Here is a 17659-nt window from a genome sequence, read left to right as displayed (position 1 = left end):
TTCAGAATATAATGCCATCAATTCATCAACTTGGGACTGCTCCCGCTCAGTTTCAACTGAGAACCGGGAACATCAACGGAAATTTGGAGCTCAAGGTCTGAATATCCGTTCACTATTTAAGTTTTAGTATTGCTAAGATTTTTAGTGCACAAATTTCTCCAACTCCGCCGAGGAACTTGAGCAGTGGATTGCTCTTCAGTCAGAGGACTCGATCAATGACAATGTCGGATTTTTATGAATAAAGCATTTTTTTAAAGTTGTTTTTTTTCAGATGGAAGACGACCGAATGACGCTTCACTCTCGTAATGATTTGAAAGTCACTTTCAAGATCTTCATGACCAAGTGGGAAGTTGAATCGATCGAGAAGGCAATTGAGGCTTTGAAAGAAAAACTGAAAATCAAGGATATTGAGGTGATCTAGTCTACAATCCGGTTTTGAAAAATTCAAAAAATTCATAGAGTGTAATAAATTAATAAGGAAGGAAATTAAAAATAGCTAGAAGTGTCATTATCTTACATTAGAAACCTATGCCGTGAGGAATGTATGAGCTAATTTTCCTTGTATTTTTTTCAAAGTATCAAAGACCTGTCAACAGAAAAAAAATGTGTGATATTAGGTTGGGAGGAAAGTAACTGTCCCTTGTTTTATTTGTGAAGAATGCAAAAAGCAGATTAGGCCAAGATTAGCAGTATGTATGCATCGTCGTGGTCCACAAGATGTTGCCAACATTCAGGTAACTTGTGGATACCATACCTCCAAAAGCTAGCTAGCTGCAAATCAAAATATCCCTTGGGTGAATTCAAATATAGCCGCCACTCCAATTCAAGTATAGTCTCTCAAAATGAACTACAATAGAGCCCCCCCCCTTCCACCAAAAATCTGTAGATTTGAAAAAGTTTATTAATTCAAAATGAGCCCCCCCCCCACCCTTTCAATTATAGACCCCCATTTTTGCGTAGTTTGTGGTGTGTGAAGGGTACCGTAGCCGTCACGATGCAAATGTTGAGTGCCTTTTTTATTTTTCTCGGTTTTTTTTTGGAATTTTTGTCATTTTTAACCTTTTTATTGCGAAAAATGATAAAAATTCTGGGATTTTTTTTTTCTGAAAAATATATTTACATATGAAACTTTGACAGCTTCCAAAGAATTGAAACATTCTAAAATTCAGGCTTAGACCAAAAAAATGGTGGGGAGCTATTTTTGAATTGGTGGGGGTCTAAAAGTGAATGGGTGGGGGGCTAAAATTGGATGGGTGGGGGCTATTATTGAATAGGTGGGGGGTCATACTTGAATAAAGTAGGGGGCTCAGATAAGATTCTTTTTTTTTGGGGGGGGGGGCTATTTTTGAATGGTTGTAGGCGTTTAATTGAAGAAGACAAGGTGGGATGGGGGTCATATTTTAAGAATACCAGGTTCTTCAAGTATAGGCCCCCCTTTTGTACTGTTGGGGGGGGGGGGGGGGCGGTCTTACTTTAAATCAACAAAAGCCCCCCCACACCTCAGTAGAGCCCCTACCCATTTTTGTACTGGTGGGGTGCTCTACTATAGTTGTTTATAAGGTGGGGGTCAGATTTTTCGTTGGTGTTGGTGAATGGAATAAGTAAGTGAGGGAGAACCGTCCCGTTGAAGCTGCTCAGGTCTGACTTGAGTTTCGTCAAAAATGCAAAGCGGCTCATGTTGCACGAAAAGTCACGCCGCACATGAGCCGCTTTGGCTTGACCATTCTCCTTTAGCCCGCGAAAGTCCTGATTTTGTTCTATCCGATTAATTTATATTCGGAGATATACAACGCCATCTAGATCGTAAGGAATTTGGCAAAATCGAAGAGAAAAAGTGAAAGTTGTCAAGTTCACGATCACTTTGAAAATGTTGGATGGTGAAAAATAGACTTAGATTAGGATCTTTGCAACCACAGAACTTTTCAAGAATTCTTAGTTTTTCAGCCATTTTCCGATTTTTGAAAAACATCTTCTTAGCTGAAAAAAGTAGGAATTTTCAAAAAAAAATCATATGAATGCAAATTTTTAGTCTAGCTTTGTTTTACATCCTCCGAAGCTTTCAAAGTGATCTTAAATTGACAGCCGAGCTCCAGACTTTTGAAAATAATCAAAATGGCCGAAAGTCAACTGAAAAACACGTTTTTGTGAATTTTTTGTTTGGTGATGTACATAAATAAAACAAAACATAAATAAACATAAAACGCTATTTCAGATCGACAGAGCCGCCGAAAAATCGCAGACGACATTGCTCGGACGTTACACAGTCTTTATCCGCGCTAGAGCAGTTATGTTACCTGAATGTTGGCAACATCTTGTGGACCACGACGATGCATACATACTGCTAATCTTGGCCTAATCTGCTTTTTGCATTCTTCACAAATAAAACAAGGGACAGTTACTTTCCTCCCAACCTAATATCACACATTTTTTTTCTGTTGACAGGTCTTTGATACTTTGAAAAAAATACAAGGAAAATTAGCTCATACATTCCTCACGGCATAGGTTTCTAATGTAAGATAATGACACTTCTAGCTATTTTTAATTTCCTTCCTTATTAATTTATTACACTCTATGAATTTTTTGAATTTTTCAAAACCGGATTGTAGACTAGATCACCTCAATATCCTTGATTTTCAGTTTTTCTTTCAAAGCCTCAATTGCCTTCTCGATCGATTCAACTTCCCACTTGGTCATGAAGATCTTGAAAGTGACTTTCAAATCATTACGAGAGTGAAGCGTCATTCGGTCGTCTTCCATCTGAAAAAAAACAACTTTAAAAAAATGCTTTATTCATAAAAATCCGACATTGTCATTGATCGAGTCCTCTGACTGAAGAGCAATCCACTGCTCAAGTTCCTCGGCGGAGTTGGAGAAATTTGTGCACTAAAAATCTTAGCAATACTAAAACTTAAATAGTGAACGGATATTCAGACCTTGAGCTCCAAATTTCCGTTGATGTTCCCGGTTCTCAGTTGAAACTGAGCGGGAGCAGTCCCAAGTTGATGAATTGATGGCATTATATTCTGAAAATTCTAATTTAAAAAATTATTTCCAAATGTTGCAAAATTGGTTGTGATTTATAAAATCATATTTGACGCAGAATAAATTAGCTCAAATTTGAAACTAAAAATAAAAAAATATGAGAAATTTATACATTTAAAAACGCAATAGCAAGTAAATCACAAGATTTCTTAGAAAAATACAGTCTAAATATATCAGAAAATATCAGAAACTCTAGAAACGAAAATATGGAAATAAAGAGAAAGAAGGTCATTGTGAGAACACAGCACTCTCAAAAAAAAAGAACACACAAAAAATTATTCCTGCAATTTAAAACATGGACAGATGGCGATGACCGAAGACCACGCAAAACACGCAAAAAGATTTGAAATTTCAAAATTTTATTGTGTATTCGGCTACAGTACTGTTGGAATGATGTGTGAAAATGGGCATGTACATTTAAAAATGAGCAATGTGAAAATTGGAAATTTCAAATTGGGAACTCTGAAGACTAGTTACTTTTGAATAAGCTGATTTTAAAATATTCAGAGTTTGCTATTACAGCCGTCAATAATTAGAAAATCTTATCCAGATCAAACAAATGAAACATAGAAAAAAGTTTCAAATTTTCATGCTATTTTTTTAAACTTAATTTTGAATTTTCACTTTGTATGTCTGAAATTGCAGTCTTGCTTTTCAGCGGAGGAAAATGAGCGAACACGAATTTCTTATTCACATGTTTCACCGAGAAAATGTTTTGTGTTTCATAAAGTTTTTGATTAAACAATAATTTATTGGCAGCGCAAAAAATGAAAACAATTTATGGATTTTTTTGCAGTTGTTGCATTTAGAGGTAGCTTGTTAGAAAGTAGGAAATGAAATAATCGAATTAAAAAATGAAAATTGATAAAAAAGGGACGAAAATTTGAAAAAAGGATAATTCGAAAATGTTTCATGCGGGCGTGCGAATTGTAGGAGTAGGAGATTCTGCAATTTTCGTTAGTTCAGCGACACTTCTCTGATACCATCTTTCAGCTTGGTGTACCGCCCAGGCAACGAATTCTTGGATTTGAGTGTCTTCAATGTTGTTGGTTCCAATAGTAGGTCTAAAAATGTCTTATTTTAAAATACAAATCTTAGGGGGAACCTACAAATGTTGTTCTTTCCTTCGCATGTCTGATGCAAAGTTTGTCAAATCACCAATCATTTCCAATAATGCACTTTTCAACTTTCTTGCTCGGTCTTGTTTAAATCGCATATTTTTCTGAAGGCTATCCGATTTCACCTGGCTGGTATGTTCGAGTTCAAGCAGGTTTTCTTGAAGAATGGCCACAAATTCCGCCAGATTGGAGCTTAAATGAAATGCTGATTGAAAGTTTCCGGTATCGACACCAACCGTTTCTCATTTGCATTTTGGAGTTTTGAAATGAGCATTTTTGAATCACAAGAAAACTTTGTAGGCAAAATTCTGCAAAAATGTTTAGTGTTACAAACTAGAAACAAAAGTCTTACGCATTCTTTTTTGCTTCTGCGGTCAATGTTTCCTTTAAGACTTTATTCATGGCTTCCAGTTTTCCGGTTTTATGTGTCAGTGCTTTGTTTTTTTCCTCCAATCTGAAATTAATAAAAAGTAAATTAAAGCAAGGCTGTCGGAAACAGGGCCACGGCCGGCCGGCCGCGCAATTGGAAACACTCTGCTCGGCCTAGGCCGGCCGGCCGTCATTTGAAATGAATTTTGACTTTATCTGTTTTGCGGTATTTTGCTCTTGAATCCCTTATCTTATACACTTTTTCTGTAAATTTCTACTTTTTCATCGTGCGAAACATTTACAGCCAATAGAAAGTTTAAAAAAGGATTTTAAAAATTAATAGTTCAGAATTAATGAATGTAAAAATTGTGGAAATTGTAACGACAAATATAAACAGAGAAAGAGAAATTACTAAATGAACGGGGAAAATTTTTCAATTGAAAAATTTGTTTTTCTTCTCCACCTTTCATTTTCATCAGTAAAGTTAGAAAAAAATTATATGTTCGCTACTTTCCAAACTTTCGCTCTTTTTTAAAACCTATTTTTCATCTTTTTGCAAATCTGTTCAGTTTTAACTAATTTTCTCAGGCTCCGCACGGCCGGCCGGCCGGCCCTTGACGGCCGCGCTGTCAATTCAACAAGAGAGGCCGCGGCCTCACTGGACCTGAGGCCGGCCGGCCGCCATTTCCGACAGCCTTGAATAAAAGTGAAACCTTTAAAAAGAGAGCGGACATGAAGATATGTATTTCTCAAAATTTGGTTTATAGGGGTTTTCAAATTTTAAAATCACTCACGTCTTCGATTTTCTCTCCCAGTTCAATTTTTCCATGGTTAGTTCATCATTCCGCCTTTTCATTTCTGTTAGTTCTGACGATAAACTGTGAAATTTGAATGCCTTCTCTATCTGATTCTAGGGACTCACAGGCCCAATTGCAGCTGCATTTCCTCCATCTGGCGGCGCAATCTAAAATTTAGAAATGAAAACATAAATAAAAAAAAAAGTCAAAACTTACTGGTATTCTAAAGACATCCTGAGCATGATGAATGAAAATGAAACAATTGCAATTTAAGAAGCGGGCGTGGTTAGTGGCACAACTTGTTGACAATCTCTCAAAATGAAAAAAAATCTTATCAGCAAAAAAGGTTTGACCCTCCGAAAACTGATAAGAGGTAGGTTCTTGCTGAAAAAAAGTTTGTAGATTGCTATAACTAGCTTGGGAGTACTGTATTCTGTATCTGAGTCATGAACAAAACAAGGAAAAAGGTGAGGCTGCAATCTCATAGTAAAAGAATGGAATTGTTGCATGAAAAACTTTTAAAACATCTTTGATTTCTTCCGTTTTCAGTTTTTTTTTCTTAATTTATTTAATTTTTTGTTTTCTTTGAATGAACTTTGGGGCATTTTGTTTGATATGAAAAAGTGGATGCTTGTGGAAAGGTGCAAACACTCAGCTCCAAATTACAAAAAATGTCGTTACGGCTTCTATAATTTTATTGGGACTAATTTTTACTCTTCGAAAATTTTCAGCCGGGACGGAGACTTTCAGGGTTCCTCAGCGTTTGGGAAAAATTTTACTGAAAATCCGGAGACACAGAATTCTAATTTCAGGTACCCGGTGCATATGGCTTGTGTTGAATAAAAGTGATGCTAATGCTAGAAAAATATGATAATATCAGTGGGTTGTGAATATTTATAACACTAGAATTTTGATGAAATTTATTATACAAATTGGATGTGTTTACTTGCATTGACACACCCATCAAAATTGAGTTGTTGTGTATCAATTAAAATAGTGTTGAGCTTGCTGTATGTGGTAAAAGAAGCCAAGAAGAAAGAGTGAGTCACTACGAGCTTCTCAGAAATGACCTGGAAATTAAGACAATCCAAAGGTTGATTGTTATAAAAATTACGAATGACGCATGACAATTGAAAGATGACTGATAAGAGTTAATGAACGATGCAGGTCAAACGAAGGTTATTTACTCACTTGGTTTCAATTTTGCATAACCACCAGATGGTGTCATACTTTCTTATTCGGAATATGTTTGCAGATTGTTTTTGAGTCATGCCACATCACTGAAATTAGAAAAAGAAGAGTTTCGAAATTGTGTCATTAGAAATCAAAATCGAATTCACAAAAGATTTCCTCGGAAACATAAGATGCTTTGAATGTTAATTCCATTTGCTATAAAATTCTCTATGTGAACTTTTTTTGGATCATAATTTTTCATCGCAGCGTTGACCGTAAAAGTCATGAAAAGCCATACTAGACAGTGAAAGATTTGAGAAATATTGTTTTCGTTTCAAGATTTTTACCAATTATTCTTTGATTATCGTGAAGTGTTTAAGACACTTTATCTGAGAGAATTGAGATCGGGTCAACAGGCGATGGCAATGGAAAATAAAAACGTGGTTCACAACTAGAAAAACCTTAAAACATTTTTCTAGTTTTGAACCAATTTATAATAAATATTTATTTTTAAAGACACAATGCAATACAACATTCAAAAAATTTGATGAATGTTGTCAATTTTCCCCATTGTCTTGGGACACTGACAACTTGAAAACGCTATAACCCAGAGTCCCCCGATTTTCCCCATAAAATCCCTCTGGATTATCCGTTTTAATCGTGTCATATTCATTCCCCTTCTTATCACACTCCGTTCACCAATCACAATCAATTGTTTCGTTCACTAACTTAAATATAATTTGAATAAGCGCCAACACGTGCCGCGACACGCGTCGCGCCGTTCGGCATTGGCGCCGACATGAGCGGCGCATTCCGCGCACGCTTACAGAAAAATTGTTCGTATCAAGGGAGACGGATATCTCCCCTTTTCTGACCGCTATGCGGTCCCTTTCTACTTTTATTATAGTTTCAGACTATCTCCTACGTTTGGCAGTGTTATGGTTTTGCTAGCAACAGTTTTTGAGGGCAGCAAGGTTTCCTCCGGTAGCTCCCAGGAGGTTTTAGTCCTACACCTTTACCTCTTTTCTGTATCGCTTTCTTTTACCCATTACTATTGTCTTTGCCGTTTATTCGACCCTCTTTCCTTCAATAAATTGGGATTTGAATAGCTTGTGTACTGTTATGCACTTGCACCGCTTATCTTACACATTGGGGGGTTTGGGGGTCTTTTACAGGTAAACAAGTCTCTCTGGTTAGGACGTTGGATCGGTCTCGGCTGACCTCGGATCCACTGTCAACATGGTGCATCGACGGACGGTCCGTGAGAATGTTAGAGTTCCTAAAATTATTGATTTTTTGATAATGGGCCTAAAAATCTCGAACCTAGTCGAGCCAGAGAGCCGCTTGCGCACCTTGACCCTTCCCGCTAACCCTTTGTGTATCTCTCTCTGATTTCCTCTTTATCTCTCGCTAAAATATAGTTCAGATCCGATCGTAGGGCTGGGAGTACCTGACAGTTGGGGTAAGCGTAAGGCTTTCCAGTGACTTTTTTGCATTTTGTACATTCGGAGATGACTTTGTTGATAATGGATTTTGGGTTACAGATGTAGTACCTCGTACGCAATGCACTGAACAGGTATCCCGCTGGGAGGTGTCCGTTGATTTCGTGGGCTTCCCTTACGAGCATGAATGCAATTTTGTGATCTTTGTGAATCATGATTGGGGTGTGTGTCTCTGCTGGGAGTACACTTGATTTCACATGTGATTTGAATCGGATTAAGCCGTCTTCGTCCTTGAAGGTACGTATGTCAGATGGGAATGAGAAACCTTGTTCGTCGGCTTCAATGTAGTGCTGTTGGATGGTGAATGTTCTTGCCATCTTTCTCCTTGACCCTTCCCGCTAACTCTTTGTGTATCTCTCTCTCTGATTTCCTCTTTATCTCTCGCTAAAATATAGTTCAGATCCGATCCAAGGATTTTTTTCCACGAAGGAAAACAGAAGATTTCGAAAAAATTCGAAAAAATACGAAAAAGAGGAATGATCGGTGATTCGGAGCCAAAATCCATGGTAGCTACACGTTTCCCGCCTCGAAGCGATTCCATCAGCGAAACACATCGATATCGATTGATTTTGTAGCTACACGGCCGAGAATCTGTAGGTTTTGAGCCTAAAAACTCTGAAAAATTCAAGAAAATGCCCGAAAAAATCGATTTCCGACGATTAGCGAGTCTCTTGAACGGTTCCGGCCGGAGATGAGCAGGGCAAATGTCCGTGAAGACTTTCTTGTAGAAATAGAACCTGGAAGTTCTTGAAAAAATCAAATTCCGATGAGTTTATCGTCTAAAAAGACTTGGAAGACACCCTAAAAGGAAAAGCCAGGAAGCTTGAGAAAACAAGGAATTTTCGGGGTCCAAGCACGAAAGAACTATATATATTGTCTGAAAATTCTATTCTTCTGCAATTTTTGTCAATTTCCATCACGAAGATCGGAAAAATCAGTCGAAACAATCCACTGAACCATCGAAAAATCATTTCGAAATTATCGCGAGACTACGGTACAGCATGCGCCTTTGACGCAATAGTGCGCATTGGACGCAAACACCAATCAGTACACGCCGACGCGCAGTTGCGGACTAGAGACAATTCTAAGCACCGCCGACGTCATTTTAAGACGTTTTCAGACTGATTTGCTGCTGTAACTCCGTAAGTTTTTACTTAAAATTCAGAATAGTAGTCTGGTAACTCCTAGTAACTGGAATTATGACAAAAATTTGCTGAAAATCCGGCATAATGACCAAAAAAGGCCAAAATTTCGAATTTGGCCTAAAATTCTTCAAATTTTCTAATTTTTGTGTTTTCGCCGTCGGGTGAACGCGTGGCCATGCTCAAAGCATGAAAAAGCTCGAATGTAGTCCCCAAAACGTCAAAATTCTGAAAAATTTGCGTCATTAAAAATCTGGAAATTTCCGAAAATTCTAGAATCCTTCCAAAGTGACTCAAAACGATTCCAATCGATCAATTTAGTATCTAAAAAATTATTTTAGGCAAAATTCTGCCCAAAAGTGCTATTTCGATCGATTTTCGAATTTTCGAATCATTTCGAAAAGTTTCGAAAAGTCCGGAAGAGTCCCAAAAGGACTAAAAATCATCTCAATCGATCTAAAATCAATACTAAAAATCAATTCAGATCGGAATTCATCCGAAATTCGCCGATTCGATCGATTTTTCTAACTTCGAAAAAATTACGAAAATTTTCGAAAATCAGAAAAAATTCTAGAATCATCCAGAAAGTCTCAGATTAGAGCAAGAGTGACTATAGCAACGATAACTGATGAAAATTCACAGAATATTCCCCTTATTTCCCCAATATCAGTCGCCCATCGTTATTCTCTTGTGCTTCTTCTATACTCGTATTCCACCGCCAATATTCAATACAATTTATTGATTTTTCCAGGAAATGAGCAATCGACCCTCCAACTCGATCGATCAAGAGCCAGCGGTAGCTCCGGAGAAGAGGAAGGATCGTGTAGCTCCAATGGAACTCAACAAGTTGGAAGAAGTAGCTCCATGTGAGCAAAAGAAGCAAGAAGCGGTAGATCCAAAAGAGCATGAAGCTGGTCATGACAACTGTCGACGAATTGGGATCCGGTATCTCCAAAAAACCCAAGAAGGAAAAAGGGAAAAAAGTGAGTCAGACACAAAATTAACAATCAATAAATACGAAGAAAAATTATAGGAAACCACCTCCATCACTTCGGTATCCACCAAAGTGTTCGAACGTCGGGACGTCATAAGAGTCAGTACTCCCAACATGGCATGTGGTTGTAGCCCAGGATACCGTCCGACGATCGAGAAAGGAGGAAACCGCACCAACGCGGAAGCCTGCAAGGCCTACTGAATCGGAGCCGAAATCGCTGACGGTATGTGGTTGGCCCAGGACATCGACGGAATTTCCTTCAACGAATTCCTGCTCCAGTAACCCTCAGACGTTTCCCGTAGCTCCAAGAGCAAACTTGTTAAATTTGTGCTGTATCTCCTAGAATTAGAAGTACTTTATAATAAAATCACCCTGTTAATTATCGATTCTAAGTCTAATCAGTGATTACAGATGAATGACAGCGAACTCAACCAGGAAGTCAACGACCTCATTGACTTCAAGGACGATGGAAGCAACTCCTCGGAGACACGCCATGCGGAACAAGAAGAAGAGCATCCTCCGGTAGCTCCACTCACTCCAGGCATCACAATTGAAAAGGAGTCCGCTCCGATTGGGACAGCCAAGGCCGCCAAGGGTAACTCCGACGCAGCTGCGGTAACTCCAGGAACCTCTACACCAGCAACTGGAGCTCGTCGCAAGAAGGAGACGATAGCCACCGAAGAGGTTCCGGCCAAGAAGCCTCGACAAGATCAAGAGGAGATGTACAAGCTCATCAACAAGAGAATCAGGTCAATTGAGAAGGAAATCGGTAACAGTCTAAAATTAACAGGCAAGACCATAACGAAGAAATTTTAGAACATGGAAAAAAGGCGCATCTACTGATGCAGAGAATGGAGAAGAGTCTGGAAGAACTCCAAACCACGTTCAAGACCGAACTGAGGAAGCATGGAGCTGGCCTCCACGCCGATCTCAAGAAGGGATTCGAGGAGAATCGTAGTACCCACCAAAGAGCCGGACACGAGATCCATGCCACCAACCGAAAAGTGGACGGTCTTGTCACCGACTCGGCGGTCGTCAAAGCCGATCTCACCAGGATCAAGGTCCTCGTGGAGGACTCCAGACAACTCTGGTTGACGAAGATGACTGGAAATCCCAAGCCAGATCACTACTCGTCTCCAGTAGCCACAAAAGAAGGATCATCGAGTCATTGGAGTACTCCATACTACGACCCAATCCAGGAGATCCAACCAATCAAAGAGAACGTGAATCCAGCTCCAAAGCCGTATCCAGTAAGTAAAAAGTTAACAAACAACAAGAACAAATAATAATTCACTGTATTTTCAGCCACACGAAGTTTGCGCATTCTGTGGAGGCTTCTCCCATCAGTCCGAAGCCTGCAAGAAAAGACCAAGTTGGCGGACCAGAAGACAGATCGTCTTCAACAAAGGGAAATGCTCTTTCTGCCTCCAGAAGCATCAGGAGGGGGAAATCTGCCCAAGAGATGGTGAAGCCTGCGAGACGTGTAGCTCCCTGTATCCACTGGACGCGGCCAAGGCTCTACACCACCCCGCCCTTTGCGACAATTTGTACTTGGGTGCGCCAATCGAATCATCCGATCGAATCGAACCATCCATTCGAATGGATCGGAGCTCCCGAGGAAGAGCCCCAAGACGTGGACGTGGACGTGAACGTGGACGCGGTATCCACCACGGAAAGCACCAGTGAAGGCGGAGAATCCACTACACATATGGCCTTCGAGCCCGTTAACCTTGTTTGTCGATTAATATTGTTCTTTTTATAATTGTTGTTAACTGGGCTGGTATCCACAAGATGCCAGACCCCCATTATTGAAAAATAAAATGGTAAAAAAAAATAAGTACTCAATTTTCATCAAAAAATTTCAAATAATTCTTGAGTTATGTACTCAAATGTATATCTTGTTATTGTTGTTGCTCCGTCATTTCTTTGCCACAGCCGATTAGAATTACTGTAACTTCGTTACCTGACAGAGAAATATGTATTGTGAGAGTGTGAGAAATAGGATAAGCTAGAGAGATCAGGCTTGACCAGCAGTTAATTTGAAACCATAGAACTTTCAAGTTAAACAATCCAAATGTAATAACACGAATAGCCTACAGAAACGTTTATTTGGTAAAACTCAATTTTTCATTTTCGTTTAGAAAGAAACAGCAGTCTGAGTTCTGACCTGAAACGAATTGTCCATATTAAATTAATTACGAATAATGAACTCACTCGTTTTCTGAAGACATTTTGAAAAACTTGCGAAATTGAGGGAAATTGCAAGATTGGGTGGTGGTAGTTACAGAATGATGGGGCTGAATAATGACAATGTATATGAGTAAACTGAAGGTACAATCTTTCAAAAAATTCATAGATGATTCACAAACAGTATTGGAGCTCGGCCCTGCCCCAAAGTTAAAATTAGTCAGAATATTTTTTTTCAGAATTTTAAACTTATTTATCCAAACTCAGAGGCGTAGTACTGAAGCTTATAAAGAGAAAATAAAAGTTTATAAAAAGTTATTATAAATAAAATTTGTGTCAGCTACTGGGTTAAAAGCCAGTTTTATAGAAATTAAACTTTCGAAAAAGATCAACCTTTCTGTTATCAATCTTCCCAGAATCGGACGCCCACCCGCTTGACTTATCGTGCCCTCCCTGCTTCGATTCGCAGAACTGTCCTAATCTTGTGAGTGTGTGAGTGATAAAAATATTGTGAAACTAAAAAGAGCAAAACGAGAGAGTTGGGTGGTACCAAAAATGAGAAGTCGTGAATAATGCCGGAAAAACTGCCACCACGTGTTTGCGTGGTTTGCACTTCCATATTCGTTCACGTCATTCCAGTTAGAAAACTCCTTCTTCAAATGAGAATCCTGTTAAAGTTTTTCCATTAATGTAAAGATCGACGGTTTTTTGTTTCCTTACAATATTTTTTCCATACTTGCGAAAATCGTTTAAGGCCCGGCCCGGAAAGCCCGGACCGGTATTTTTTGGTCAAAATTTCTCAAAAAAAAAACTTTTTTGCTAAATTTTTGAGAATTTTTTAACAAAAAACTAGTTTTTGAGAAAAAACTGTTATTTTGCTTTAAAAATGCACTTTTTTCTTCGATCTCAACTTTGGAAAAATTCAGGGAAAAAAATTATTTTTCAAAAATTTGTTTAAACATTTACAAATTCAATATTTACATTTTAGCTCAAAATTAGATAATAAAAACAACTTTTTTCCAGAAAAAAACACACTTTTTTGCCTAAAAATCGAAGCTGGTGCCAACTGACCGGGTCTTCCGGGCCTCCCGGGTCGGGCCTTCCGGGCCTTCTGGGCCGGGCCTTGACAAATTTTTCCAAGGCCCGGCCCGTCGCAACTATGATTTTGTCTACATAGATACTGAGCCTTTGTTAAACACAACTCCCGTTGAACATCTTATTTTATTTACTGTCTTTTTCTTCTTCCTCTGCACTTGAATCTCCTTCGGTTGGTTGTTTTTTCTTATCAGTTCTCTGCATCTTTTTGTTTTGTTCATATCACGCAGCTGCAGAAATTCGTAATGTTTTAAACGTTTTCAATGCAACAACTGTCAAAAACTCCAATGTTCATCTCATAGCAGGATTTTTAACCTGAAAAGCCTGAAAATTTAAAATACCAGACATGTGTTGATTAGCAAAATTTTGTAGAACTTTCAAAACGCAGAATTATCTTATACATTTATGTCACATTTTTCGTTCAATATTTTTCTGAATTAGCTAATTTTCTAAAGATGAATTGCAGCTGTCGGATGTGAAAATTGATTGCTTTTATCTCTCTATTTTTTTCTCACTCTTTTTGCTTCCCTTCATTTTCATTGCTTCAGTTTTGCTCACCACAAATATCTCTCGTCGCGTACTTATTTTCAGATGGACCAAATGAATTTTCTATTTTTTACTTGCTCTTCTTTTTCCACGTATCCACATTCTAACGGGTTTTTCTCTGAATCCCTTTAAGCCAACCCTGCCACTTTTCAACGTCTACTGAAAACGACAAAAAATTTAAAATCAAGTTACCAAGCTCCCTATATGTTATATATATATTTTCACTTCTCTTGCCTTTTCGTTTTTCTTATCAATTGGCCTGCTATATGACCATCTCTTAGAAAACAAGGATGAGGAATGGGCGGCCAAGTGGTTGGACTTCTCGCATTGAACAATTGCAAGCAATTATTTTACGTTAGTTTTATTTTTTTCAATTTTTTCAATTTTTTCAATTTTTAAAATATTCAATTAAACTATTCAGTTAAAATTTTGATAACAGTTTATGGAATGATTTGAGGAATTGTATAGAAACTCCAAAACTGAGGAAAATTTAGCATTAGCAATTTCTCAGCAAGAAAAGGAATGCCTTTCTCTTCACATCCAGCGGCAGTTTTTCAGTGATATAAGACACAAACGTCAAGTTTAAATGCGTCTTAGCACAAGGCTGTCACATTATTAACCAATTTATAAAGTTTGATATAAATCCGTGAGTTCTCAACAAACAGTTGCGATTAGGGAAATAACTGATAAGTTGTAGGTTCGTTTTTTTGTTTTCTTTTAAATTTATTCTTATGGAAGTTTCGAATTTTGAAAATATTTTTTTATTTTCCTCATTTTCATTTTTACTAGCTCCGCCAAGATGTTTTATTTTTCTACAAAAACCGAATGAGCAATAATTGTTTAAAAATTTTCAATTCGTTCATTCAGTCTGAGTGATTTATAGAACTACTATAAATCTGAGAAAAAAATTAGGCATTAGCAATTTTTGAACAATATAACAACCGCTATTTCCTTTACAGGCAGCCTTTCAGTGATAGTATAAGACAGACAAACGTTAAAATTAAACGCGCTTTACTTCGAATCTATAATATCATTTGTCAATTTTTGACATTTGAAAAAAAATCAGTTTTGCTATGTTTAAACGCGACATCATTGATGTTTAAATTACACCTAGCAAGAAATAAGTCTATATAGTTTTGCAATGTCTTGATCCTTCACCCCGAACAAAAAACACTATTGTTTTTGATACCAGTCGATTTCCGCCGCCTGTCGGCGGCTACAATCTCCTGGCTTCACTCAAAATGTTAGAATCTCAAAACTGGAGAGAAATAGAAGATGAATCTGTAGTTGAATGTGGTGTTAACTTTCAAAAACCTTTAATTCAGTAATTAATTTTTAGCTTCCGCTTGGAATACCCTTAAAGAAGGCGAGACAACGAAACGTTGGGAGAGGGGGGGGGGGGCAGTTTGTGGGACGAAATCGCGTCGCGTTTAAGTGGTCAGCCTTTGCGCCCCCGTAGTTCAGCCGGTTGCGGCGCTGCACACTTGAGCTGTGTGTCATTTGTTCAACTCCTCCTGGGGGTTCTCTAGGCTAAATATCCGAACAAGTTTTCTTTAATGTCTCGCCTCCTTTAAGGAAAAAAATCAGAAAAAACTTCTCTGAACATTTCAAGTTCGAAAATTCAGAAGTTCAGAATAGTTTTTAAAAAAACTTCGAAATGTGAAATTGCACGTTTCTGAAACACTCCAATTCCGAAATTCGGAAATTAAATTTTTCCGAATTTAGAAATTCATGAATTCCAATTTCAGAATTCGGAATTCCCGAATTGTGCCTCTCTTAAATTCTGAAAAATTCCAATTCTGAAGTTAAAAAATTTGAACATTAAGAAGTTGAGATATTCTCAAATTTCTGAATCTCGTTAATGTCTTAATTTTTTTAACAACTATCAGCGTAATTGAAATTTACTCGATTGAAAATTTTCTAATCTCTCCGGTATTGCCTTTCTCCTGAGGGATCCTTCTATTAAATGGGATCTTTTGATACAGTTTTTGCGGTATTCCAAAATTCACATATTAGAAAACTGAAGTTCAAAAATTTTAAAAGGTTTAAAGATTCAGAAATATAGCTAAACTCTGTTATCGACTTGACAGCAGGCTTGTTCGGAAAAACAAATTCGGAAAATCGTGTTCTCGAATTTTTTCTCGACTTTTTTTTTTGGAAAATCGAGTTCTCGAATTTTTCCTCGACTTTTTTTTCGGAAAATCGAGTTCTCGAATTTTTTCTCGACTTTTTTTTTCGGAAAATCGAGTTCTCGAATTTTTTCTCGACTTTTTTTTTCGGAAAATCGAGTTCTCGAATTTTTTCTCGACTTTTTTTTTCGGAAAATCGAGTTCTCGAATTTTCTCGAATTTCAATTAGTCAAAAATTACCAGTGTATTTGACAAAAACAACAAAAGCAACAAAAAGCACAATATATCGATACAAATTTGTGCCGGAGTCTTTCTGCTCGTTGAAGAATCGGTTGCAAATATTACACTTTTTCCTTCCATCCGCCAGATTTGTCAATACCGCTGAGTGTTTTCCCATGTTTAGTCTGAAAATTTCGTTAAATTCAGACAAAGTTACTCACTGCAAAACCAACAATTTTAAGAAAAACTTTTGATGACCTAAAGTCTGAAAAAGGTAAAAAATCACTGAAAAATAAAGGAAGTCTATTAAGAACAGTATAAACCGAAAAAAAAATGTCAAAAAAAAAATGAAAAAGTAATGAAAACTCTGATTAAAGTATGTTTTCATTCAAAAAAAAATTAATTTTAAAAAAATTCACCTTAAATCGACCCCGTAAATCGACACCGATTGCCGGTCTCGCCGCGCTTGGGTTACTGTTGCACCCGTTTCAACTATACAAAGTAGAGATTTCCTCTTCACTTTGAACGCAGCATGATTATTTCGAGAAAAAATTTTCCGAATATTTTTCGGAAAATTTTCCGACGGAAAAAAATTTCCGAAAAAAAAATCGGAAAATCAGAAAAATCGAGAACTCGATTTTCCGATTCCGACCAAGCCTGCTTGACAGTTACCGAATTGGGAAACTTCGAAATCTTATTTCACTTAAGATAATGAGAAAATCATTTTCACACATTCTTACACATTTCTGAGTCCTGTACAAAAAACAAAAAAAAATTGCACCCGTCGGACACGAACCCTCGTCGCGCGGTTAGAACCACTACACAACGGGACCACATTGAAATGATGGTGGAGACGGCGCATACACTGTCGTTCTTTCCTCCTCCTCTCGCCCTCGCCCTCTTTCCCAGGGGGAAGTTCCACCACCCTTTTTTGAAACCAATGAACGTCGCCAGAAGGCTTCAAAATCAATTATTTGAAGAACGGAAAGTGGGGGCGTCATCTCGCTGCTATTTCGGATTGTCTGTGAAAATTTGAGAAATTTTGGTCTACTGGTGACTTCGCTAGCTTACGCTAACCGGGAACAAACGGACACACTCACACACACAGAATTTGGTGTTTGTTAATAGTAAAGATACATAACACGTTAAAGAAGCGTTTAATTTCAAGGCTACCACAATACATATCATTTTTGACGTCCCAAAAAAATCAGTGAGTTTATGACGCACCCTCTCTAAATGAAACGAATATTGATAGGTATTTTATTGCTAATTTTAAAAGAACACGCGTCATCATAGATGAAATACAAAAATAATAGAAGAAATTAGAATTAGCAATACCGTGTTAT

General features: G+C 37.7%; 3 protein-coding genes across 3 annotated transcripts in view; 2 read left to right on the top strand and 1 right to left on the bottom strand.

Moving 5' to 3' along the window:
* Window positions 1–421, top strand: part of CBG08917 — a gene marked incomplete at both ends in the record, with an annotated part of 3211 nt that extends 2790 nt beyond the window's left edge. The window contains 3 exons of the mRNA XM_045240768.1: window positions 6–95; window positions 146–223; window positions 272–421. Coding sequence (XP_045093873.1) covers window positions 6–95; window positions 146–223; window positions 272–421 — 318 coding nt within the window. The remainder of the gene's footprint in view (window positions 1–5; window positions 96–145; window positions 224–271) is intronic.
* A 2186-nt stretch (window positions 422–2607) lies between these two features.
* CBG08918 lies at window positions 2608–8318 on the bottom strand (the record flags this gene model as incomplete). The annotated part of the gene is made up of 8 exons (XM_002648694.1): window positions 2608–2757; window positions 2934–3023; window positions 4046–4106; window positions 4513–4614; window positions 5452–5493; window positions 6287–6396; window positions 7646–7778; window positions 8053–8318. 8 exons carry the CDS (start codon window positions 8316–8318, stop codon window positions 2608–2610), a joined length of 954 nt encoding a protein of 317 aa, XP_002648740.1.
* A 1579-nt stretch (window positions 8319–9897) lies between these two features.
* On the top strand, window positions 9898–11823 carry CBG08919 (the record flags this gene model as incomplete). The annotated part of the gene is made up of 5 exons (XM_002648695.1): window positions 9898–10126; window positions 10269–10360; window positions 10549–10906; window positions 10954–11387; window positions 11443–11823. The coding sequence occupies 5 exons, from the start codon at window positions 9898–9900 to the stop codon at window positions 11821–11823; spliced, it is 1494 nt and encodes a 497-aa protein (XP_002648741.1).
* Window positions 11824–17659: the final 5836 nt, after the last annotated feature.

Source organism: Caenorhabditis briggsae (assembly GCF_000004555.2).
Source record: "Caenorhabditis briggsae complete genome, chrX, whole genome shotgun sequence".
NCBI classification, from domain to species: domain Eukaryota; kingdom Metazoa; phylum Nematoda; class Chromadorea; order Rhabditida; family Rhabditidae; genus Caenorhabditis; species Caenorhabditis briggsae.
Note: the sequence above shows the minus strand (reverse complement) of the source record. Positions and strands in the feature narration are given on the sequence as shown.